The sequence below is a fragment of the Salmo salar genome, chromosome 04 (assembly GCF_965601325.2).
Source record: "Salmo salar chromosome 04, fSalSal1, whole genome shotgun sequence".
Classification (NCBI taxonomy): Eukaryota; Metazoa; Chordata; class Actinopteri; order Salmoniformes; family Salmonidae; genus Salmo; species Salmo salar.
Window position 1 is genome coordinate 77,671,824 of NC_138294.1, and position 26,699 is coordinate 77,698,522.

At 43.0% G+C, this 26,699-nt stretch overlaps 1 protein-coding gene across 1 annotated transcript in view; it reads left to right on the forward strand.

Moving 5' to 3' along the window:
• Positions 1-680: 680 nt before the first annotated feature.
• Positions 681-26,699, forward strand: part of clmpa (CXADR like membrane protein a) — a 152,634-nt gene continuing 126,615 nt past the window's right edge. Inside the window, exon 1 of the mRNA XM_014197816.3 lies at positions 681-1,146. Coding sequence (XP_014053291.1) covers positions 1,116-1,146 — 31 coding nt within the window. The 5' untranslated portion in view covers positions 681-1,115. The remainder of the gene's footprint in view (positions 1,147-26,699) is intronic.

Genomic DNA, 26,699 nt, shown 5'->3' on the forward strand with positions numbered 1-26,699 from the left:
ATTGAGTGTTTTGCACATAATTATCATTATTTGGCTAATAATTAGCCATTTCTGGTCCCAGTCAGCCCATGTAGTGAAGTACTTTGGATGCCACTGTGATCTCCACTATGGGAGTCACCAGCAGCACCACTACTTACCCTTCCAATTCCCATTCAGCACCAACAGAGAAGGGGAATGACATACCCAAAAACAAGCAGATCAGGTACTGAAATGTTCAGTTCGTGACTCATAGATCAGGGTTGTCATTTCCCTCATTTCTAAATAAAGTAGATTGAATATTATCTTTACCATAATTGGGCATCTGAAAATGTAATCATCATCAATTTATGCATATGATTTTACAGTGCTTGGTGATTAAAATATCATCAAAATAAACAAATACATATTTATATTTGAATGCTTTATTTAACCAGGGAAGTCACATTGACATCTATTTTTAAAGTGAACCTGAACATGCATGTGTATATAGCGTGGTATTTGTCCCTTTCATAATGTTATAATATGCTGTGGAAATCTCTATTTTTGTGAGGGCTTCGTTTGAGATCTCTCCACTGCAGTCACTCCAACTCCAGTGCTCTTTGTTCACGGTGATGCTGCTGTAGTACTGTACCTTGCAAATGTGATGAGTGGCCAATCATATTTGTGCTTCTTGTCCCGTAGGAAATGTGTTGGTGTGAAACCGCTCGCACTGGCACCGGAAGGGCATGTGTGCGGTGTACGCTCGCAACTGTAGAGGTCCCCCTTTTTCAGCGGGCTGCGCGCACAGCTATTGCACCCGCTTTTTATCCTGTGTAAAGAGGAGAGAGTGAGGGGGCATACGTACGGACCCTGCACGACCGCAGACATGTATCCTCCGTGAAGTGTAGCGCAAGGCAACTCTAAGATACCGGGTGTTCTGCGAGAAACAATTAAAATGTGCGGCTCTATTTCTGAATGAGCACAAGGACATGTGTGATATGCGTTGTAGCTTACCTATAGACCAAAATCATTCGCACTATTCCAATTTCATTCAGATTTGAGGGCACAGGTATATGACTTAAACTCATTTTAGGGAAGAAAGAAGACGTCGTGTTCTGCTGGTTTTTGTGGAATTTTCGCTCCAGCTGAGAGTCGTGATGTCTGGCTCATTTCACACATTGGTCCTGGGTAAGTTCAGTGCATGAGCCACGCGCCGTTATATTAATTAAATAAGAATGTGCAAAAGTGTAGCGCAATCCATGTTAACCGTGAACTAGCATAGTAGCCTATGCTTTATTCTGGGCTTTATAGCAATTTGGATGATAGGTATTGTAATCAAAATAATATTTTACAATGCCGTCGCAGTTTAAAGATGTGCTAAAGATCCCCCCATTGCAAGAACCTTTCCATCCATCCCAAGCATATCTGAAAACTTAACTATTGTGTTTTTTGAAGCTCATTCAAATTAATGATAAATAATGTGGCCTAGACAATCATTACATTTGCGTATTCATGAGTTCATGCATGTTCAAGTTGCCCTAAGGTTGATTGATTTGAGCGTCCAACAGGTATTGTGAACACACCTTAAAATGTATATAGCTAGGCCTATTGTGTTTTTAGGCTTTTTTAAAGCTTCTGTTGCCTATACAAGGTGATGAAGAAACAGCTTGGAAAGATATCACAACGTATTACCATTAGGCAGTCTATTGGGGATCTAATAGCCTAGCTTACAGGTAATTACATTGCTGCTATTAGGATCATAAACATATTAGGTCTTATACTTCCTCATTTGATAGACTATTGTTTATTATAGGAGTTATAACTTGTATATTCATTGTTTCAGTTGATGAGTGTGTTTCAGGAAGCCTGTGTGTCACATGGGGAAATAATAACTGTGCCAGACAACATTGTAGATGTTGATCATTAAATTGTTGACAACATGACAATTTTGTTTGTATAATTGTGATTTTGAGTTTGTTCTTTGGTAAATGTATAGTCCTATCAAAGTATTGGCTTAGACTATTTTAATGACTATTTTAATGACTTCCCATTAAGCATATTTGGTTGAGATGTTGATCAATGAGATTTCAACCTTTCAAAAAGACAACAATAAGTTTGTTGATTTCCCATTGTGTTATCATTATGCTTTCAACCATCTAAAGCACAACCAAATTCAAATGGAAAAACAATGTCAGATTTTTTGGTTTCATTGTCATCAAAATGTGTTATCACTTTCAGCCATTTAAAATCGCACCAAAGTTCAAATTGGAATATGACAGATATGTTGCATTTATAAAACAACTTAATGTGTTATCACTATGCTACATCTAATAGCGCAACCAAATGACCTGGATTGCAGTTGAGATTACATTAAAAGTGCATGCAAGTGACCAATGTTGTTCAAGATTCTGCGCAGATTATTACAGCAATTGTGAAGATCTCACAGACCTGCGACCTATGCATGCTATATTGAACATGCACACTTTCTATGATTACATAAGAAGACATGTTCAGTGCCTTCAATAACTATTCATACCCCTTGACTTATTCCACATTTTGTTAATCCATTCAAAATGGATTAAATAAAAATAAAAACGTGTAAAAATGTAACCTTTATTTAACTAGGCAAGTCAGTTAAGAATAAATTCGTATTTACAATGACGGCCTACCAAGGGAACTGCCTTGTTCAGGGGCAGAACGACAGATTTTTACCTTGTCTGCTCGGGGATTCGATCCAGCGCTCTAACCACTAGCCAAACTGCCGCCCCAAATGGATTTCATCTTTCACCCATCTACGCACAATCTTTTGCAAATGTATTGAAAATGAAATGGGGAAACATCTAATTTACAGAAGTATTCACACCCCTGAGTCAATACTTTGTAGAACACCTTTGGCGGCGATTACAGCTTTGAGTCGTCTTGGGTATGTATGTATCAATTTTGCACCTGGATTTGGGGATTTTCTCCCATTTCTCCTTGCAGATTTGATCAAGCTCTGTTAAGTTAGATGGGGAGTGGTGATAAACAGCAATCTTAAAGTCTTTCCACAGATTTTCATTAGGATTCAACGCTGGGCTTTGGCTTGGCCACTCAAGGACTTTGATATTCTTGTTCTGAAGCCATTCCAGCATTGTTTGGCTGTATGCTTGGGGTCATTGTCCCGGGAACGTAAATCTTCACCCCAGCCTAAAGTAATTTGCACTCTGAAGCAGGTTCTCATTAAGGATTTGTCTGTATTCAGCTCCATTCATTGTTCCCTCTATCCTTACCAGTCTCCCAGTCCCTGCCGCTGAAAAGCATCCCCATAGCATGATGCTGCCACCACAATGAATCACGGTAGGGATGGTGTTAGAGGGGTGTTAAGCTGTCCTGGTTTTCGCCAGACATAGCGCTTTGCATTCAGGCTAAATAGTAAATTTTTTGTCTCATCAGGCCACATCATCTTTTGCCTTATGGTCTCTGAGTCTTTCATGTGCATTTTTCTCAGGATTGGCTTCTGTCTGGCCACTCTCCCATAAAGCCCAGATTGGTGAAGTGATTTACAGACTGTTGTCCTTCTGGCAGGTCCTCCCATCTCAGCAAAGGAACTGTGTAGTTCTATCAGAGTGGTCATTGTGTTCTTGGTCACGTCCCTGAACAAGATCCTTTTTGCCCGGTTGCCAAGTTTGGTCGGACGGACAGTTCTTGGCAGAGTCTGGGGAGTTCCATATTTTTGCAATTTCCCAATGATGGAGACCACTGTGCTTTTGGAAACTTTCAACATACAGTGCATTCGGTAGGTATTCAGACCCCTTGACTTATTCCACAATTTGTTACGTTACAGCCTTATTCTAAAATGGATTACATCGTTTTTTCCCCTCATGAATCTACTACACACAATACCCCATAATGTCAAAGCAAAAACAGGTATTTAGAAAAATTTGCAAATGTATATAAAAAAAGAGCAGAAACTATACCATGAAGTCCAAGGAACTGCCCGTAGATCTCCGAGATAGAATTGTGATGAGGCATATATCTGGGGAAGAGTATAAAACAATTGTGTTGGCCCAGCAGGAGCCTGGACTTGAACCCGATCGAACATCTCTGGAGAGACCTGCAAATAGCTGTGCAGCTATGCTCCCCATCCAACCTGACAGCGCCTGAGAGCATCTGCAGAGAAGAATGGGAGAAACTCCCCAAATACAGATGTGCGAAGCTTGTAATGTCATACCCAAGAAGACTCGAAAGCTGTAATTGCTGCCAAAGGTGCTTAAACAACGTATGAGTATAGGGTCTGAATAATTATGTAAATGTAATATTTCATTTTTTTATATACATTTGCAAATTTTTCTAAATACCTGTTTTTGCTTTGATATTATGGGGTATTGTGCGTAGATTCATGAGGGGAAAAAACTATGTAATCCATTTTAGAATAAGGCTGTAACGTTACAAATTGTGGAAAAAGTCAAAGGGTCTGAATACCTACCGAATACACTGTATGGGATGTATACAGTCAGTATTTGTCAACATGAAGTGAGAAAATAGGATGTCACATATCTCAGAATATTGAATGAGTCCATATCTGGCTATAGGAAATGTCTACAGTTGAAGTCGGAAGTTTACATACACCTTAGTCAAATACATTTAAACTTAGTTTTCACAATTCCTGACATTTAATCATAGTAAAAATTCCCTGTCATAGGTCAGTTAGGATCACCACTTTATTTTAAGAACGTGAAATGCCAGAGTAATATTATAGAGAATTATTTATTTCAGCTTTTATTTCTTTCATCACATTCCCAGTGGGTCAGAAGTTTACATACACTCAATTAGTATTTGATAGCATTGCCTTTAAATTGTTTAACTTGGGTGAAACGTTTCGGGCAGCCTTCCTCAAGCTTCCCACAATAAGTTGGGTGAATTTTGGCCCATTCCTCCTGACAGAGCTGGTGTAACTGAGTCAAGTTTGTAGGCCTCCTTGCTCGCACACACTTTTTCAGTTCTGCCCACAAATGTTCTATTGGATTGAGGTCAGGGCTTTGTGATGGCCACTCCAATACCTTGACTTTGTTGTCCTTAAGCCCTTTTGCCACAACTTTGGAAGTATGCCTGGGGTCATTGTCCATTTGGAAGACCCATTTGTGACCAAGCTTAAACTTCCTGACTGATGTCTTGAGATGTTGCTTCAATATATCCACATAATTTTCTCTCCTCATGATGCCATCTATTTTGTGAAGTGCACCAGTCCCTCCTGCAGCAAAGCACACCCACAACATGATGCTGCCACCCCCGTGCTTCACAGTTGGGATGGTGTTCTTCGGCTTGCAAGCTTCCCCCGATTTTCCTCCAAACATAATGATGGTCATTATGGCCAAACAGTTCTATTTTTGTTTTATCAGACCAGAGGACATTTCTCCAAAAAGTATGATCTTTGTCCCCATGTGCAGTTGCAAACCGTAGTCTGGCTTCTTTATGGCAGTTTTGGAGCAGTAGCTTCTTCCTTGCTGAGCGGCCTTTCAGGTTATGTCGATATAGGACTCGTTTTACTGTGGATATAGATACTTTGTACCTGTTTCCTCCAGCATCTTCACAAGTTACTTTGCTGTTGTTTTGGGATTTATTTGCACTTTTTGCAACTTACTGTATGTAAACTTCTGAACCACTGGGATTGTGATACAGTGAATTATAAGTGAAATAATCTGTCTGTAAACAATTGTTGAAAAAATTACTTGTGTCATGCACAAAGTAGATGTCCTAACCAACTTGCCAAAACTATAGTTTGTTAACAAGACATTTGTGGAGTTGAAAAACGAGTTTTAATGACTTCAACCTAAGTGTATGTAAAATTCCAACTTCAACTGTATGTGTGATATTCGGAGTAATCCCAATGTCATATATGTCTAAAAGACACATCTGGATTCAGAATTTTTCGAGATATGGTGCATATCCACAAAACTCAAAATATGCATTGAAAATGGTTCTCTAGAACAGTGGTTCCCAAACTTTTTATAGTCCCGTACCGCTTCAATCATTCAACCTCCAGCTGCATGCCCCCTCTGGCACCAGGGTCAGTGCACTCTCAAATTTAGTTTTTTGCAATCATTGTAAACCTGCCACACACACACTATATGATACATTTATTAAACATAAGAATGAGTGTGTTTTTGTCACAACCCGGCTCTCGGGAAGTGACAAAGAGCTCTTATAGGACCAGGGCACAAATAATAATATAATAATAATCAATAATTTTGCTCTTTATTAAGCCATCTTACATATAAAACCTTATTTGTTCATCAAAAATTGTGAATAACTCACCACAGGTTAATGAGAAGGGTGTGCTTGAAAGGATGCACATAACTCTGCAATGTTGGGTTGTATTGGAGAGACTCTAAGTCTTAAATCATTTTCCACACACAGTCTGTGCCTGTATTTAGTTTTCATGCTAGTGAGGGCCGAGAATCCACTCTCACATAGGTACGTGGTTCCAAAGGGCATCAGTGTCTTAACAGCGCGATTTGCCAAGGCAAGAAACTCTGAGCATAGCCCTATCCAGAAATCTGGCAGTGGCTTCTGATTAAATTATATTTTCACAGAACCGCTTGTTGCAATTTCGATGAGGCTCTCTTGTTCAGGTATCGGTAAGCAGCTGGAGGCAGGGCATGAAAGGGATAACGAATCCAGTTGTTTGTGTTGTCCGTTTCGGGAAAGTACCTGCATAATTGTGCACCCATCTCACTCAGGTGCTTCGCTATATCACATTTGACATTGTCCGTAAGCTTGAGTTCATTTGCACACAAAAACTCATACAATGATGGAAAGACCTGTGTGTAGTCCTTGTTAATGCAGACAGAAAAGAGCTCCAACTTCTTAATCATAGCCTCAATTTTGTCCCGCACATTGAATATAGTTGCGGAGATTCCCAGTAATCCTAGATTCAGATCATTCAGGTTAGAAAAAACATCACCCAGATTGGCTAGTCGAGTTTCATCACCCAGATAGGCTAGTCATGTGAGAAACTCGTCATCATGCAAGCGGTCAGACATGTGAAAATTATGGTCAGTAAAGAAAACTTTAATCTTGTCTCTCAATTAAAACAAAAAGTGTCAATATTTTGCCCCTTGATAACCAACGCACTGCTGTATATTGTAAAAGCGTTACATGATCGCTGCCCATATCATTGCATAATGCAGAAAATACAAGAGTTCAGGGGCCTTGCTTTAACAAAGTGAACCATTTTCACTGTAGTGACCAAAATGTATTTTTGGACACTCCCTTGTCAGCAAGATCCTCTCGGTGGATGCTACAGTGTAGCCAAGTGGTGTCGGGAGCAACTGCTTGCATTTGCGTTACCATTCCACTATGTTTCCCTGTCATGGCTTTTGCGCCATCAGTACAGATACCAACACATCTTGACCACCAAAGTCCATTTGATGTCACAAAGCTGTCCAGTACTTAAAAAATATCCTCTCATGTTGAACTGGTTTCCAGTGGTTTGCAGAAGATGGATGTCTTCCTTAATTGACCCACATTAACATAACGGACATAAACCAGGAGCTGTGCCAGGCTCACCACCTCTGTTGACTCATCCAGCTGTAACGCATATAATTCACTGGCTTGTATGTGAAGCAGTAATTGTTTCAGTACATCTCCTGCCATGTCACTGATGCATTGTGAAACAGTGTTGTTTGATGAAGGCATTGTCTGTATAGTTTTTTTGTCCTTTTCCCCCAGCATTGTTCCAGCCATATCCGCGGCAGAAGGAAGAATGAAGTCCTCCACAATAGTATGGGGCTTGCCTGTCCTAGCCACTCGGTAGTTCACCATATAAGACTCTTCTAGCCCCTTCTTATTAATGGTATCGGTTGCTTTTATGCATGTCTTATTACTTGAAAGTCGTCTTTATTCTCACTCAGTTTTTCAAATTGTCATGTTTCGTTTCTAAATGTCTGCACAAGAGTGAAGGTTTCCTGCGAGAGAGTAACGGTTAATGTGATTGGATGTTAATTATTTGACTAGGCTACATGTATTTGACATTGTGTTGTTATTTCGGTGAACACTAGATGGTTTAATTTTATTTTTGGAAGTGAAACGAGGCTACTCAGGCGAGGCTACGACGAGGCTACCCAAATGTATAGCCCCGTTGGAAAATAGAAATGCACTGTTTGAAAATGTGAAGAATATTTTTTTTAAATAATATATATATATATATTTATTTTTTATTATATTTTTACGTGAATCACATTTTTATTTGGCGTACCCCCGATGGCATTGCGACCCAAGTTTGGGAATACCTGCTGTAGAATATCAAAAACGTGTCATAAAAAGATATCCCCTGATATGGACCCTTTTCGCCCAGTGTGGATGCACCTGACCTCAATTTGGAGTGTCATAGCAAAGGGGTGTGAATACTTACGCAAATGAGATATTTATGCATTTCATTTTCAATACATTTGCAACAATGTCTAAAAACCTGTTTTCACTTTGTCATTACGGGGAATTGTGTGTAGATGATTGAGAAAAAAATCTACATGTATTTAGTAAATTTTTAATTCAGGCTTTAACACAACAAGATGTGGAATAAGTCAAGTGACAAGAATAGCCCACCACCCAAAGGACATTCAGCCAACTTGAAATGACTGTGGCAATCATTGGAGTCAACATGGTCCAGCATCCATGTGGAATGATTTCAACATCATGTAGAGTCCATGCCCCGACGAACTGACCCTGTCCTGAGGGCAAACGGGGGTGAAACTCAGTATTAGGAAGGTTTTCCTGTTTAGTACACTCAGTATGTTGAGTTATTAAGAGGTCTCTCAATAATAATTCTCACAATAGTATATTGTTATGAAGAGGTCTCTCAATAAAAATTCTCACACTAGTACATTGATAGTAATCAGTGACAAACATCAAAGCTAAGTAGGGATGGGCTTAGTTAAAGCACTGGATGGGAGACCAAATTAATAGCTGTAGATCAACTCTTCAATAGAAGGTGCTGTGGTGAAGAGGTGACTCATGGTTGCTGGCCTTCTAGGCAGAGTTGCAAAGAAAAAGCCATATCTCAGACTGGCCAATAAAATATTAAGATGGGCAAAGGAACACGGACACTGGACAGAGGAACTCTGCCTAGAAGGCCAGTATCCTGGAGTCGTCTCTTCATTGTTAACGTTGAGACTGGTGTTTTGTGGGTACTATTTAATGAAGCTGCCAGTTTATTTATTTTTTATTTTATTTCACCTTTATTTAACCCGGTAGGCAAGTTGAGAACAAGTTCTCATTTACAATTGCGACCTGGCCAAGATAAAGCAAAGCAGTTTGACACATACAACAACACAGAGTTACACATGGAGTAAAGCAAACATACAGTCAATAATACAGCAGAAAAATAAGTCTATATACAATGTGAGCAAATGAGGTGAGATAAGGGAGGTAATGGCAAAAAAAGGCCATGGTGGCGAAGTACATACAATATAGTAAGTAAAACACTGGAATGATAGATTTGCAGTGGAAGAAAGTGCAAAGTAGAAATAGGAATAATGGGGTGCAAAGGAGCAAAATAAATAAATACAGTAGAGGAAGAGGTAGTTGTTTGGGCTAAATTATAGATGGGCTATGTACAGGTGCAGTAATCTGTAAGCTGCTCTGACAGCTGGTGCTTAAAGCTAGTGAGGGAGATAAGTGTTTCCAGTTTTGGAGATTTTTGTAGTTCGTTCCAGTCATTGGCAGCAGAGAACTGGAAGGAGAGGTGGCCGAAGGAGGAATTGGCTTTGGGGGTGACCAGTGAGATATACCTGCTGGAGCGCGTGGTTCAGGTGGGTGCTGCTATGGTGACCAGCGAGCTGAGATAAGGGCGAACTTTATCTAGCAGGGTCTTGTAGATGACCTGGAGCCAGTGGATTTGGTGACGAGTATGAAGCGAGGGCCAGCCAACGAGAGCGTACAGGTCGCAGTGGTGGGTAGTATATGGGGCTTTGGTGACAAAACGGATGGCACTGTGATAGACTGCATCCAATTTATTGAGTGGGGTATTGGAGGCTATTTTGTAAATGACATCGCTGAAGTTGAGGATCGGTAGGATGGTCAATTTTACGAGGGTATGTTTGGCAGCATGAGTGAAGGATGCTTTGTTGCGAAATAGGAAGCCAATTCTAGATTTAACTTTGGATTGGAGATGTTTGATGTGAGTCTGGAAGGAGAGTTTACAGTCTAACCAGACACCTAGGTATTTGCAGTTGTCCACATATTCTAAGTAAGAACCATCCAGAGTAGTGATGATGGCGGGCAGGTGAAGGCAGCGATCAGTTGAAGAGCATGCATTTAGTTTTACTTATATTTAAGAGCAGTTGGAGGCAACGGAAGGAGAGTTGTATGGCATTGAAGCTCGTCTGGAGGGTTGTTAACACAGTGTCCAAAGAAGGGCCAGAAGTATACAGAATGGTGTCGTCTGCGTAGAGGTGGATCAGAGAATCACCAGCAGCAAGAGCGACATCATTGATGTATACAGAGAAGAGAGTCGGCCCAAGAATTGAACCCTGTGGCACCCCCATAGAGACTGCCAGAGGTTCGGACAACAGGCCCTCCGATTTGACACACTGAACTCTATCAGAGAAGTAGTTGGTGAACCAGGCGAGGCAATCATTTGAGAAACCAAGACTATTGAGTCTGCAGATGAGGATGTGGTGATTGACAGAGTCGAAAGCCTTGGCCAGGTCAATGAATACGGCTGCACAGTATTGTTTCTTATCGATGGCGGTTAAGATATCGTTTAGGACCTTGAGCATGGCTGAGGTGCACCCATGACCAGCTCTGAAACCAGATTACATAGCGGAGAAGGTGCGGTGGGATTCGAAATGGTCGGTAATCTGTTTGTTGACTTGGCTTTCGAAGACCTTTGAAAGGCAGGGTAGGATAGATATAGGTCTGTAGCAGTTTAGGTCAAGAGTGTCCCCCCCTTTGAAGAGAGGGATGACCGCAGCTGCTTTCCAATCTTTAGGAATCTCAGACGACACGAATGAGTGGTTGAACAGGCTAGTAATAGGGGTTGCAACAATTTCTGCAGATAATTTTAGAAAGAAAGGATCCAGATTGTCTAGCCCGGCTCATTTGTAGGGGTCCAGAGTTTGCAGCTCTTTCAGAACATCAGCTGACTGGTTTTGGGACTTGTGGGGCGTCTGTTTCTCAAACTAGACACTAATGTACTTTTCCTCTTGCTCAGTTGTGCACCGGGGCCTCCCACTCCTCTTTCTATTCTGATTAGAGCCAGTTTGCGTTGTTCTGTGAAGGGAGTAGTACACAGTGTTGTACGAGATCTTCAGTTTCTTCGCAATTTCTCGCATGGAATAGCCTTAATTTCACAGAACAAGAATAGACTGATGAGTTTCAGAAGAGTTTCAGAAGTCCTGTTTGGACTGCAGCCCATATCTGTGGCTTTTTATTTCTCTAGCCCTGGTCGATCAACGTTAAGTGCGGGGGGGTGTTTCTATAGCGATTTAAAGGGAAAGATTCAGAAATACACCATGAAAACTGGAACGGATTGTCTTTGGGAGGTAAGATATTGAAATTCAGTCTGTTAGCTTTGTAAATTAATAAATATATAGATCCTATTTCATGTTGTATTCTAAGGATTTCATTGAGAAAAACCACATGTTAACACACAGGACCCTGCAGCCACTAGCTAGCTTGTCAATTGACATTCAAAGTTAGCTGGAGCAGTGACAAAGTTCTATTGAGCAGCCACCACTTTTTGACCATGGCCATAATGACATTATATTCACTCTAATCATGCTAATTTCTCTGAGTAAATAGTCCGTAACTTCAAAATCAAATCAAATCAAATGTTATTAGTCACATGCACCGAATACAACACCTTACAGTGAAATGCTTACTTACGAGCCTGTAACCAACAGTGTAGTTTCAAAAAAATTGGGATAAGAATAAGAGATAAAAGTAACAAGTAATTAAAGAGCAGCAGTAAAAAATAACAATATATACAGGGGGGTGCCGGTACAGAGTCAATGTACATGTACATGTAGGTAGAGTTAATTAAAGTGACTATGCATAGATGACAACAGAGAGTTGCAGTGGTGTGAAGAGAGGAGGGGGGGTAATGCAAATAGTCTGGGTAGCCATTTGACCTGATGTTCAGGAGTCTTATGACTTGGGGGTAGAAGCTCTTGGACCTAGACTTGGCACTCCGGTAACGCTTGCCATGTGGTAGCAGAGTGAACATTCTACGACTAGGGTGGCTGGAGTCTTTGACAATTTGTAGGGCCTTCCTCTGACACCGCCTGGTATAGAGGTCCTGGATGGCAGGAAGCTTGGCCCCAGTGATGTACTGGGCCGTTCACACTACCCTCTGTAGTGCCTTGTGGTCGGAGGCCGAGCAGTCGCCATACCAGGAAGTGATGCAACCAGTCAGGATGCTCTCGATGGTGCAGCTGTAAAACCTTTTGAGGATCTCAGGACCCATGCCAAATCTTTTCAGTCTCCTAAGGGGGAATAGGTTTTGTCGTGCCCGCTTCACGACTGTCATGGTGTGCTTGGACCATGTTAGTTTGTTGGTGATGTGGACACCAAGGAGCTTGAAGCTCTCAACCTACACTGCAGCCCCGTCAATGAGAATGGGGGCGTGCTCGGTCCTCTTTTTCTTGTAGTCCACAATCATCTCCTTTGTCTTGATCACGTTGAGGGAGAGGTTGTTGTCCTGGCATCACACGGCCAGGTGTCTGACCTCCTCCCTATAGGCTGTCTCGTTGTTGTCAGTGATCAGGCCTACCACTGTTGTGTCATCGGCAAATTGAATAATGGTGTTGGATTCGTGCCTGGCCGTGCAGTCATGAGTGAACAAGGAGTACAGGAGGGGGCTGAGCACACACCCCTGAGGGGCCCCTGTGTTGAGGATCAGCGTGGTGGATGTGTTGTTACCTACACTTACCACCTGGGGGCGGCCCGTCAGGAAGTCCAGGATCCAGTTGCAGAGGGAGGTGTTTAGTCCCAGGGTCCTTAGGTTATTGATGAGCTTTGAGGGCACTATGGTGTTCAACGCTGAGCTGTAGTCAATGAATAGCATTCTCACATAGGTGTTCCTTTTGTCCAGGTGGGAAAGGGCAGGGTGGAGTGCAATAGAGACTGCTTCATCTGTGGATCTGTTGGGGCGGTATGCAAATTGGAGTGGGTCTAGGGTTCCTGGGATGATGGTGTTGCCTTTCAAAGCACTTCATGGCTACAGACGTGAGTGCTACGGGTCAGTAATCATTTAGGCAGGTTACCTTAGTGTTCTTGGGGACAGGCACTATGGTGGACTGCTTAAAACATGTTGGTATTACAGACTCGGACAGGGAGAGGTTGAAAATGTCAGTGAAGACACTTGCTAGTTGGTCAGCGCATGCGCACAGTACACGTCCTGGTAATCCATCTGGCCCTGCGGTCTTGTGAATGTTGACCTGTCTAAAGGTCTTATCTCATCGGCTGCGGAGAACGTGATCACACAGTCTTCTGGTACAGCTGGTGCTCTCATGCATGTTTCAGTGTTATTTGCCTCGAAGCAAGCATAGAAGTAGTTTAGCTTGTCCGGTAGGCTCGTGTCACTGGGCAGCTGTGCTTCCCTTTGTAGTCTGTAATGCTTTGCAGGCCCTGCCACGTTCGACGAGCATCAGAGCCAGTGTAGTACGATTCAATCTTAGTCCTATATTGATGCTTTGCCTGTTTGATGGTTCGTCGGAGGGCATAGCAGGATTTTTTTATAAGCTTCCGGGTTAGAGTCCCGCTCCTTGAAAGCGGCAACTCTAGCCTTTAGCTCAGTGCGGATGCTGCCTGTAATCCATGGCTTCTGGTTGGGGTATGTACGTACGGTCACTGTGGGGACGATGTCATCGATGCACTTATTGATGAATCCAATGACATACAGTGGGGCAAAAAAGTATTTAGTCAGCCACCAATTGTGCAAGTTCTCCCACTTAAAAAGATGAGAGAGGCCTGTAATTTTCATCATAGGTACACGTCAACTATGACAGACAAAATGAGAAAAGAAAATCCAGAAAATCACATTGTAGGATTTGTTATGAATTTATTTGCAAATTATGGTGGAAAATAAGTATTTGGTCACCTACAAACAAGCAAGATTTCTGGCTCTCACAGACCTGTAACTTCTTCTTTAAGAGGCTCCTCTGTCCTCCACTCGTTACCTGTATTAATGGCACCTGTTTGAACTTGTTATCAGTATAAAAGACACCTGTCCACAACCTCAAACAGTCACACTCCAAACTCCACTATGGCCAAGACCAAAGACCTGTCAAAGGACACCAGAAACATAATTGTAGACCTGTACCAGGCTGGGAAGACTGAATCTGCAATAGGTAAGCAGCTTGGTTTGAAGAAATCAACTGTGGGAGCAATTATTAGGAAATAGAAGACATACAAGACCACTGATAATCTCCCTCGATCTTGGGCTCCACGCAAGATCTCACCCCGTGGGGTCAAAATGATCACAAGAACGGTGAGCAAAAATCCCAGAACCACACAGGGGGACCTAGTGAATGACCTGCAGAGAGCTGGGACCAAAGTAACAAAGCCTACCATCAGTAACACACTACGCCGCCAGGGACTCAAATCCTGCAGTGCCAGATGTGTCCCCCTGCTTAAGCCAGTACATGTCCAGGCCCGTCTGAAGTTTGCTAGAGAGCATTTGGATGATCCAGAAGAGGATTGGGAGAATGTCATATGGTCAGATGAAACCAAAATATAACTTTTTGGTAAAAACTCAACTTGTCGTGTTTGGAGGACAAAGAATGCTGAGTTGCATCCAAAGAACACCATAGCTACTGTGAAGCATGGGGGTGGAAACATCATGCTTTGGGGCTGTTTTTCTGCAAAGGGACCAGGACGACTGATCCGTGTAAAGGAAAGAATGAATGGGGCCATGTATTGTGAGATTTTGAGTGAAAACCTCCTTCCATCAGCAAGGGCATTGAAGATGAAACGTGGCTGGGTCAAACACACCGCCCGGGCAACGAAGGAGTGGCTTCGTAAGAAGCATTTCAAGGTCCTGGAGTGGCCTAGCCAGTCTCCAGATCTCAACCCCATAGAAAATCAGGAGGATGTAATTATGGTCAGATTTGCCAAGTGGAGGGCGAGGGAGAGCTTTCTATGTATCTCTGTGTGTGGAGTATAGGTAGTCCAGAGTTATTTTTCCTCTGGTTGCACATTTAACATGGTGATAGAAATTTGGTAAAACTGATTTAAGTTTCCCTGCATTAAAGTCCCCAGCTACTAGGAGCGCTGCCTCTGGGTGAGCGTTTTCTTGTTTGCTTTTGGCGGAATACAGCTCATTCAATGCTATCTTAGTGCCAGCCTCTGACTGTGATGGTATGTAAACAGCTACAAAGAATACAGATGAAAACTCTCTCGGTAGATAGTGTGGTCTGCAGCTTATCATAAGGAACTCTACCTCAGGCGAGCAATAGCTCGAGACTTCCTTAGATATTGTGCACCAGCTGTTGTTTACAAAAATACATAGACCGACACCCCTTGTCTTACCAGACGCCGCTGTTCTCTCGTATAACCAGCCAGCTGTATGTTGATATTGTCATCGTTCAGCCACGACAATGCGAAGCATAAGATGTTGCATTTTTTAATGTCCCGTTGGTAGTTTAATCTTACCAATAACTCGTCCATTTTATTGTCCAAAGATTGCATGTTTTCTAGCAGAATTGAGGGAAGTGGGGGTTTATACAATCGCCTCCGACTTCTCAGAAGGCAGCCCGCTCTCCGGTCTCTCTTTCTCCGCCTCCTCTTCACGCAAATCACTGGGGTCGGGGCCTGTTCCCGAGGGAGCCGTATATCCTCCGCCTCGGGCTCGTCAGTGTTGTGAAAGAAGAAAAAAGATTCTGCTAGTCCGTGGTGAGTAATCGCAGTCCTGATGTCTAGAAGTTATTTTCGGTCATAAGAGACGTTAGCGGCAACAATATGTACAATAAGAGTAAAGAAATTACAATAAGTTACAAACAACGCAGAAAAACGAACAAAAAACACAATCGGTTGGGGGCATGTGAAATGGCTCCGGCGCCATCTTACACAAGTGTGATTCATAACTTGTGAACAATACATGGTAGAGACAAAGGGTTTGGACTATTCTTTTTTTTATGCAATTCTCCATTGAATTAATATTTTTTTTTTGGAAACATTGAATTAAATAATTTCATGGGTGAACACCCTATAGACTACAGTTTTAGGTATTTGCTGCAACCTGCAAGAAACACTGTAATCTCATCCAAGAAGGCTACAGTTAGGCCTAGGCTATAGCCTACTTATTGATTTAGAAAACTACTTTTTTTCATTATCATGTGAAATGTTTTACGTTCATACGGGATTCAGCAATACGAAAGAAAGTAATGTTAGTCATCCTGAAAGTCCTCCTGAACTATGTTGTTTGTGTGTTTGTCATCAGGTCATGTCACGACTTCCGCCGAAGTCGGTCCCTCTCCTTGTTCGGGCGGCGTTCGGCGGTCGACGTCGCTAGCCTTCTAGCCACCGCCGATCCACTTTTCATTTTCCATTTGTTTTGTCTTAGTCTTACAAACCTGGTTTCACTCACCCAATTACCTGTTTATTATTTAACCCTCTGTTCCCCATGTTTGTTGTATTGTGGTCCGTATTTGTGGGCTTGGTAATTCTCTTGTATTTTGATGACTTTGAGTAAAGTTACTTTTATTTACTCATCTCTGCTGTCCTGCGCCTGACTCCTCTGCACCAGCTACACATAGATCCTTACAGGTCATGCCTTCAGACACGTGTGTGGTAATGTCCCAGTCTCGCTGAATCGTCGGGAGAGACCAAGAACGGGGCACGCCACCACAATTAGCCTGCTTGTCCATGGGGTGATGAGACTGAATGTTCATTAGTTGCATTAGGGCAGTGAGTTAGACAGGCCATGCAGCCCGGCCCAAGCGCCAGAAACAACACGGTTTGCCTCATGATATAGTCAGTTTTGTTTTTATTTCACCTTTATTTAACCAGGTAGGCTAGTTGAGAACAAGTTCTCATTTGCAACTGCGACCTGGCCAAGATAAAGCATATCAATTCGACACATACAACAACACAGAGTTACACATGGAATAAACAAAACATACAGTTAATAATACAGTAGAACAAAAGAAAACAAAAAGTCTATATACAGTGAGTGCAAATGAGGTAAGTTAAGGCAATAAATAGGCCATGGTGGCGAAGTAATTACAATATAGCAATTAAACACTGAAATGGTAGATGTGCAGAAGATGAATGTGCAAGTTGAGATACTGGGGTGCAAAGGAGCAAGATAAATAAATCAATACAGTATGGGTATGAGGTAGGTAGATAGATGGGCTGTTTACAGATGGGCTATGTACAGGTGCAGTGATCTGTGAGCTGCTCTGACAGCTGGTGCTTAAAGCTAGTGAGGGAGAAATGAGTCTCCAGCTTCAGAGATTTTTGCAGTTCGTTCCAGTCATTGGCAGCAGAGAACTGGAAGGAAAGACGACCAAAGGAGGAATTGGCTTTGGGGGTGACCAGTGAGATATACCTGCTGGAGTTTGCCTTGGAGCATTTCAAACCAAACAAGTTGAATAGTCAGTGAGGGAAAAAAGCATTTGGGGAAAGTTCAGCTAATCCAACCTTGTCATTTATGAGTTTGGTCACAGAACTGTATGTAAGCCTAAGTATGTTTTTAACAAGTAATTCAACTTTTGCCTTTGATAAATCCCTGACAATAGCCTATAATATTAAACTAGGCTATAAAGTACATCTGAATGAGCTATCAACCTCTTTCAGTGTATAGGATAGCCTAGATATTATAGAATGATTAATGATCTTGTCGTAATTCACTCTATGGCTAGTCATAGTCTCACACCTCAGGAGGAGATATCCAAACAGTGCTAAATGTTATTATTATCCGTTACGTCCAATATCCTCCAACCAATGTTCCCTCTCATTTTTTGGGCATTGAGCAAATTTCAAGTCTTGAACATTGTGAAATGTCTGTGGAACTTCAAGCGTGTTTACTGTACCCACTTTACAGATACAGTTTCAGACAGTGGTCAAGTAGGCTACTGTGGTTATTTGATCATAATGTAGGCCTACCATCAAAAACAATGGAGAAAAGGCAACCCATAATATTTTAACATGGAAATAGCTGTTCTATCATTCAGCCTACAGAAGCAGCCAATGTGTGGTGTTCAATGTATGCCTACATTCCATTAGACTTTTGAATAGAAGAATAGCCTGTTAATCTACTTGTCCTTCAGACAAGGAGGTGACTGAAAATATTGTTGTGTTGTTGATGATGCAAGAAACCACTTTACAAAATAAAATGCATTATTATTCCCATACCATTATTACAGAGAATCAGCCAAATTATGCTACCCTCTGCCTATTGGCTACTTAGCTTATTTAAGCCTGTCTCAAAATACAACACTGCCCCTTTAAGACAAAAACAAACTCTTTACCCGACTCGCTTTTCAAATATGTCTAGAATTGTACACGTTTTGTGCTCTTGTAGGAAGCAATCCCTCCCTCATTGCTGACTACAAATGATCTATAACTGGTATAATAACTCACTAACTAGCAAAGGATATTAATAAATGTGCACACGTGGCTACATGTAGCTCTCGCTTTGATCTCAAAACAGGCGCATCTACTCATGACCCTCATGCTGTAAACACAGTCCAGTTCAAAGTGAATGGCACAGATCCATATATGGCAATGGTGTATTTGCATATAGGCCTACTGCAGTTCTGATGGGTTATGCCGCACCGGTCTGTGTAGGTCTGTGTAGAGTACTGGCTGAGTGGTTCGTGTCAATGCAATAGAATCCTACTCAGATGCGTTCTGCCTACAACAAAATCTCTTGCATAGTTCGTTTTGCATACTAAGTCTTGCACAGTTGGTTTTGTTTTGGTATGTTCCATTGAAAGTGGTTAATATTGCGTTGATTTGATCACAATTCTCAATGTGAAGGGAACATTGATAGTGTTAACTAAAGGGGAAAACTCTAGAAAGTTGAGTGAAGTTGAATCTCGTGCTTCTCTCCTCGGGCTGATATTTCTTCTGAGAGGCAGTCTCGGTCCCACCCACGCGCGTAGCTTAGAGGGAACAACCCCAATGATCAAGGAAATACAGTGAAGTACAGTGTAAGAAGCATTTCACATTGAATCCTCGTGTGACCTCCCTTTTGGAACAAGCTGAAAGCTTCCAATGGAAAACATTTTTAGATGACTGACTGGAATGGTGAATAACCCTGGCACTGTTCATGTGTCAGAGAGCTGATGGGGAAAATTAGTCTTCTTTCTCCTTGCAGTCAGTGTTGCTCCCCAGTCAGTTCATCCCTCGGATTTGTCTTTTTGCCCATTGGCTTGTTGCCGTTTCACACTCTATTTTTAGAACACTTAGATGTTGACCTTTTACGATTCTTGATTTTTCTCTTTCTTCATCCCTCTTTCCATTCCAAATAATCCACACATGAAATATCACACTTCTAGGAATGGAGTCCCACATCTCACACATTACCATGCCTCATAGAATGACCTTTCCTGCAACATAGCCTACATGCATGTGTAAGCCTACATGCATGTGTATAAACATTATCATGTGATCTATCAAGATGAATGCAAACAGTGATTTAAAAACCATATCTGTCCCCTATTCTTGGTTATATTTAGACTGAACCTCCAGGGGCAGGCAAAGTATCTGTCAAATGTGGAGATGAGGTTAGGGAGTGACATGTTGCTGTGCTCTGGCCTCATCTCTCTCTCTTTCTCTCTCTCTTTCTCTCTCTCTCTGTTGTCTCACCTCTTTCGCTCTCTCTCTTTCTCTGTTCTCTCTCTCTGTCCTTTTTCACTCTCTCTCGCTCTCTCTTTCTCTCTACTCCATTCTCTCCCTCATTCTTTCTCTCCCCCTCTTTCTGTCTCTCTCAGTGGACGCTGCAATCAAGTGGATCTAGATAGGGGCTCTGTTGTCTTTCTTACAGTGAGATATCCGTTGACTTTGCCACGGAGGAGCTCCCTCTCACGCACACACCATCTCCTCTCCAAGTCAATTAGCAGTCACCTTGCACTCCACGTTAGCGCTAGCTAGCGTCTTGCTCAGGTACTCACGTCAGGCCAGCCCACTGGCGTGACATGTCAACTCAGCAGAGCTGGTGGAATATTGAAGGTCCTCTTAAAGGTCTTCGTCTTGTCCCAATTGAATTAAATGCATATTGCACGATTGGCCTATGGAGGAATCCTTATTTTGATTTAGGCTGCAATCAAAACAGGAATAATCATAATACTAGTGACAAATGGGAAAATCTATAAAACCTACAGTCCGTGCTTGATTCTGAAGTAGTTTCCTCTGGTTCATTATAAATCTCATTAGAAGTGTTGTTGGAGGAGTATGTGCTCTAGACTGTAATCCTCACTCCTGACTGCTCATGCCTCTGCTGTATTGCCGTAGTGGTAAAGAACATCTCTCACCCAGGCCACCTCTGTGCCTGAGACGAGTGTTTCTCTGTGGTGGCTGAACTAAACAGTGGTGATGGTGCGTGGAGAGGATGAGGTGGTGGTGGGGGGCTCAGTGTTAATTAGCAGAGAGATGCACAACAGGAGGCACACCACGTCACTGAGAGTCACTTCAGCCGGCTGTGACACCGCTGCTGCCAGACTCCCCCGCCCCCCAGCCCACCTTTAGCCCATCACAGCCAAACATGCGTCAGGCAACTACCTCCTGTGGCACTAGTCTCAAATAGCATGAATGGAGAGAGGAATGGATCGCCTATGAGAGATGAGCCAAACTTGCTGAAACTGGAGGCCAGTAACACTGGCATGTGTAACCGATGTGAAATGGCTAGTTAGTTAGCGGTGGTGCGCGCTAATAGCGTTTCAATCGGTTACGTCACTCGCTCTGAGACCTGAAGTGGTTGTTCCCCTTGCGTTGCAAGGGCTGCGGCTTTTGTGGCACGATGGGTAACGATGCTTCGTGGGTGTCAGTTGTTGATGCGCGCAGAGGGTCCCTGGTTCGAGCCCAGGTTGGTGCGAGGAGAGGGACGGAAGCTATACTGTTACACATGCACTGACTACAATTTTCTGGTGATGACTTTAACCCAGTAGAATGGTGACATATGTCACAAGATTACCTTCAAATCTGCTTTAGTTCCTTATGTCATTGATCTAGCCTGTTCTGGTCTTGAATGGGCTTTATTGTGTAGGTGGAAAGATGCTATGCATCATTTGTTTGATTTTCATTTAAAGTTCATTCACATGCCCCATACGGTTTATTGTCAGCTTATGCAACCTAATCATAATTACATGTATGGTTGCCCTGGACAATGCCTGGTATGGAATTCATGCTCTGCACAAATTGTAGCAATTTGATGGATGCTCTGTACTTTTTTCCATCAAAGCACTTCTAGTTATTTTAACATGTCTAGTGTTTGTTGACTCCTATTGTCTCTGTGTCCCGTTAAAATGTATTGAATGTCTTTACTCAATTGTGTGACTTGTCTTTTTTTGTTAGTCATTTTTGGGTCATGATTACGGTCTTGTCTCATTGCTGAAACTTCCCAACGGGCTCAGGAGAGGCGAAGAATGAGTCATGCGTCATCAGTCGAAACATGACCCGCCAAGCCACGCTTCTTAACACCCGCTCGTTTAACCCAGAAGCCAGCTGCACCAATGTGTCTAAGGAAACACTGTTCAGTTCAACTGACGACCGGGGTCAGCCTGCAGGTGCCCGGCCCGCCACAAGGAGTCGCTAGAGCGCGATTAGCCAGGTAAAGCCCCCCCGGCCAAACGAACCCCAGGCTGTAGTGATGCCGCAACACTGCAATGCAGTGCCTGGTGCTGCTGTGCCACTCGGGAGGCCTGTGTGACTGTCTTTTAATATCAACTCAACTTTTTATAGTCTTAAGTCTGTAAACTATTTTTTTGTGTGTATGAACACCAGGTAGGTTAACTGTCATCATGGCATCAGCTAATGGGGATCCCAATAAATAATACACTTGTTCTTGTAGTACTAGGGCTGTGGCGGTCACAACATTTTGTCAGCCAGTGATTGTCAAGCAAATAACTGTCGGTCTCACGATAAATGACAGCTAATTAACATAAACACATAGCATCTCCTGGCTTTCACACATGATGCAGACCTTTGGAACATGTACATTTTTAAAAGTCTAATAAATCCATGTATTATAGCCTACACCTTAACAATAAATCCATCATTTATTTTAGACAGGTCTAAAGAGAAAATGTAGTCTATTTCAGAAGAACAGAATAGCATATTGAGTTGTCCTTATGTTAATGTCACGCCTACTCCTGCTCCCTCCCTCCTGCGCTCAACGTCGCTGGTCTACTAACCACCAGTCCTGGCAACTATATTACGCACACCTGTTCCCCATCATTACGCACACCTGGTCATTAGTTTCTCCTTGATCCCTCCCCCTTTATTTCACTTGTCATCAGGTATTATTGTTTTCTCTCATGTTCACTACGCTTCTCATGTTTGTTCATTTGTATCCTTCCATTATTAAACTCACCTTCTGCACCTGCTTCCTGACTCCCGGCATATACGTTACAGAATACTACCTCAAAATATGGAAGCAGCAGAGGATAAAACCATCTTCCAGATGGTCAACGAACAGGGTCATCTACTCCACCAACACCAGCTGACGCAACTAGGTATGGCCATGGAGGAGGCCTCCTACCATGGATTGTCACAGTGAGCCAGTCCCCCAGTCTGCTCAGCCATCCGCCCAGGTCAGCGATGCCCAACTGTCCCTTCTGGAGAAGTATGACGGTACCCCATCGAAATGCCGTGGCTTCCTAAGTCCGAATCTGGCTATGCCAAATGTCTGTAAGCTACACTAGTTAATTTAGCAGACAAGATTTGTTCAGAATTCCATAGCATTCTTTTATAGTATGAAGAATTCAATTGAACAAAGCTGAATAAAATATAAATATTTTCTCCAAACGATTTGAGGGAGTGCACACATACGGTTATTCTGTGTTGAGTGGTTAACAAAGAAATAGGTACTCCTATATGCTTAATTTAGAGTTATTCATGTAACTTTAGTTGTTCGGGCCTCCTGAGTGGGCAGTGGTCTAAGGCAGTGCTAGCTGTGCCACTAGAGCTCCTGGTTCTAGTCCAGGCTCTGTCGCAGCCGGCCGCGACAAGGAGGCTCCTGAGTCCAGCGCAATTGGCCCAGCGTCGCCCGGGTTAGGAGAGGGTTTGGCTGGCAGGGATGTTGCTGTCCCTTTGCATACTAGCGACTCTTGTGGTGGGCTGGGTACAATGCATGCTGACACGGGTACCAGGTGTACGGTGTTTCCTCCGACACATTAGTGCTTCTGGGTTAAGCAAGCTTTTTGTCAAGAAGCAATACTGCTTGGCTGGGTTGTGTTTCGGAGGACGCATGGCTCAACTTTTGCATCTCCTGAGTCCGTTTTGGAGTTGCAGCGAAGGGACAGGACTGTAAATACCAATTGGATACCATGAAATTCGGGAGAAAAAGGGGTAAAAAAAAAAAATTATTAAAATGTTTAAATAAGTTAGTTGTTCTACAAACATTGGGCTATATGTTTTGATTTTTAGTACATTGTAAGGCTGCATGATGCGACTCTAATGAGGATTTGAAAAAAGTTGTTTGAAAGGCATGAGCTCTGCTTTGTTTTTTTGCGCAGTCTGTACACACTTCATTAGTCTGTCATTCACACTTTGACAAGCACTTGATAATGCCTCTAATTTCACGGCAGCATCCCCTTTGTGGCCATAATGCTCCCTAAAATAAATCCATGCATTTTGCAGCCAGTGTCCGTTTTGCCCTTCTCCCATCACATGATCGTGTCTTTCTCACAGGCTACAAGTGAAGACAGACATATCCGGGATGCAACTGCACACATTCTTATCCAATTCCAAGGTGCATATTGAAGATATTGGAAGAACTGTCCACATTTACTTTTCGTTAGCCAACAAGATGATTAGGCCTAACGAACAGCAAAAGCACTAGCCTATGTCAATCTACTATCCCCCATAGTACAAAAGTCTACCTATTATATTCTGTGCGAGAAATAAATATTCCAGACATAGTCTCGGATAGTTGTGGGATGCAGTAGATCCCAAATTAATACAACCACATCTGATGCAACAGATCAGAACATTTAGCTTAAAATGTTGATAAACTATTAGGCTATTTCTTCACAGTGTAGGCAGGTGGCAGGGTAGCCTAGTGGTTAGAGCGTTGGACTAGTAACTGAAAGGTTGCAAGATCAAATCCTTGAGCTGACAAGGTAAAAATCTGTCGTGTTACCCCTGAACTGTTCCTAGGCTGTCAAATAAGAATTTTTTGTTGACTTGCCTAGTTAAATATAGGGAAAATAGATAAATAAAATAAGTGCAGTAGGCTATAAGCCATTAGTGGCAAAAGATCTATATTGAAAGTGGCTGCAATTATACATGTAATGCTTTTATTAGATGGTGAAAATGATCTAATCTAAACTTGAAACTCACACGCTACTTATCAAATCAAATCAAATGTATTTATATAGCCCTTCTTACATCAGCTGATATCTCAAAGTGCTGTACAGAAACCCAGCCTAAAACCCCAAACAGCAAGCAATGCAGGTGTAGAAGCACGGTGGCTAGGAAAAACTCCCTAGAAAGGCCAAAACCTAGGAAGAAACCTAGAGAGGAACCAGGCTATGAGGGGTGGCCAGTCCTCTTCTGGCTGTGCCAGGTGGAGATTATTACAGAACATGGCCAAGATGTTCAAATGTTCATAAATGACCAGCAGGGTCAAATAATAATAATCACAGTAGTTGTCGAGGGTGCAACAGGTCAGCACCTCAGGAGGTTCATAGCCGACTTATGTATGCCAGTTAGGCTGTAAACTCCTTGTAAAGCGGATTGTTGTGCTTAATTTTAAGAAATTATTTGGCCACTTTAGTTGTGATACAAACCTTATGAAAACATATAGGCCTATGGGCTAGGCTACATGAGATGTGTGACTATGATTTTTAAAAGGTTGCATAAAAAAAGGCAGTTTCTTATGCTGGGCAGCATTCACAAGTGATAATATATAATTCACAAGTGATAGGCTAATATTGTCACCCATCAGACTATTATTGATATAATCTTGTCTATACATATACTAAATAATATATGTGTGAAATTTGTTTTGATTTAGAATGGACCATTATCATACACCTGTCTCGAAACAGGGGCAGCGGGAAAAATGCACTTAAATAGCAAATGGAGGATGCTTTTCCCGTGGTTCATTGTCATGCCAGCCAGGTAGGATATACTCCTGTTGTAAAGATAAGCAATGTGCTTAATATTAGGAAAGTTGAGAAATAAATATAGTAGGCCTAGTCTATAGAAAGCTGATGGGATTCACACACCATCACTCTGTTTTTACATTTTACATTTACATTTTAGTCATTTAGCAGACGCTCTTATCCAGAGCGACTTACAAATTGGTGCATTCACCTATAATATCCAGTGGAACAACCACTTTACAATAGTGCATCTAAATCTTTTATGGGGGGGGGTTAGAAGGATTACTTTATCCTATCCCAGGTATTCCTTGAAGAGGTGGGGTTTCAGGTGTCTCCGGAAGGTGGTGATTGACTCCGCTGTCCTGGCGTCGTGAGGGAGCTTGTTCCACCATTGGGGTGCCAGAGCAGCGAACAGTTTTGACTGGGCTGAGCGGGAACTGTGCTTCCTCAGAGGTAGGGAGGCGAGCAGGCCAGAGGTGGATGAACGGAGTGCCCTTGTTTGGGTGTAGGGCCTGATCAGAGCCTGAAGGTATGGAGGTGCCGTTCCCCTCACAGCTCCGTAGGCAAGCACCATGGTCTTGTAGCGGATGCGAGCTTCGACTGGAAGCCAGTGGAGAGAGCGGAGGAGCGGGGTGACGTGAGAGAACTTGGGAAGGTTGAACACCAGACGGGCTGCGGCGTTCTGGATGAGTTGTAGGGGTTTAATGGCACAGGCAGGGAGCCCAGCCAACAGCGAGTTGCAATAATCCAGACGGGAGATGACAAGTGCCTGGATTAGGACCTGCGCCGCTTCCTGTGTGAGGCAGGGTCGTACTCTGCGAATGTTGTAGAGCATGAACCTACAGGATCGGGTCACCGCCTTGATGTTGGTGGAGAACGACAGGGTGTTGTCCAGGGTCACGCCAAGGCTCTTAGCACTCTGGGAGGAGGACACAAGGGAGTTGTCAACCGTGATGGCGAGATCATGGAACGGGCAGTCCTTCCCCGCGAGGAAGAGCAGCTCCGTCTTGCCGAGGTTCAGCTTGAGGTGGTGATCCGTCATCCACACTGATATGTCTGCCAGACATGCAGAGATGCGATTCGCCACCTGGTTGTCAGAAGGGGGAAAGGAGAAGATTAATTGTGTGTCATCTGCATAGCAATGATATGAGAGACCATGTGAGGATATGACAGAGCCAAGTGACTTGGTGTATAGCGAGAATAGGAGTGGGCCAAGAACAGAGCCCTGGGGGACACCAGTGGTGAGAGCACGTGGTGCGGAGACAGATTCTCGCCACGCCACCTGGTAGGAGCGACCTGTCAGGTAGGACGCAATCCAAGCGTGCGCGGTGCCGGAGATGCCCAGCTCGGAGAGGGTGGAGAGGAGGATCTGATGGTTCACGGTATCAAAGGCAGCAGATAGGTCTAGAAGGATGAGAGCAGAGGAGAGAGAGTTAGCTTTAGCAGTGCGGAGAGCCTCCGTGACACAGAGAAGAGCAGTCTCAGTTG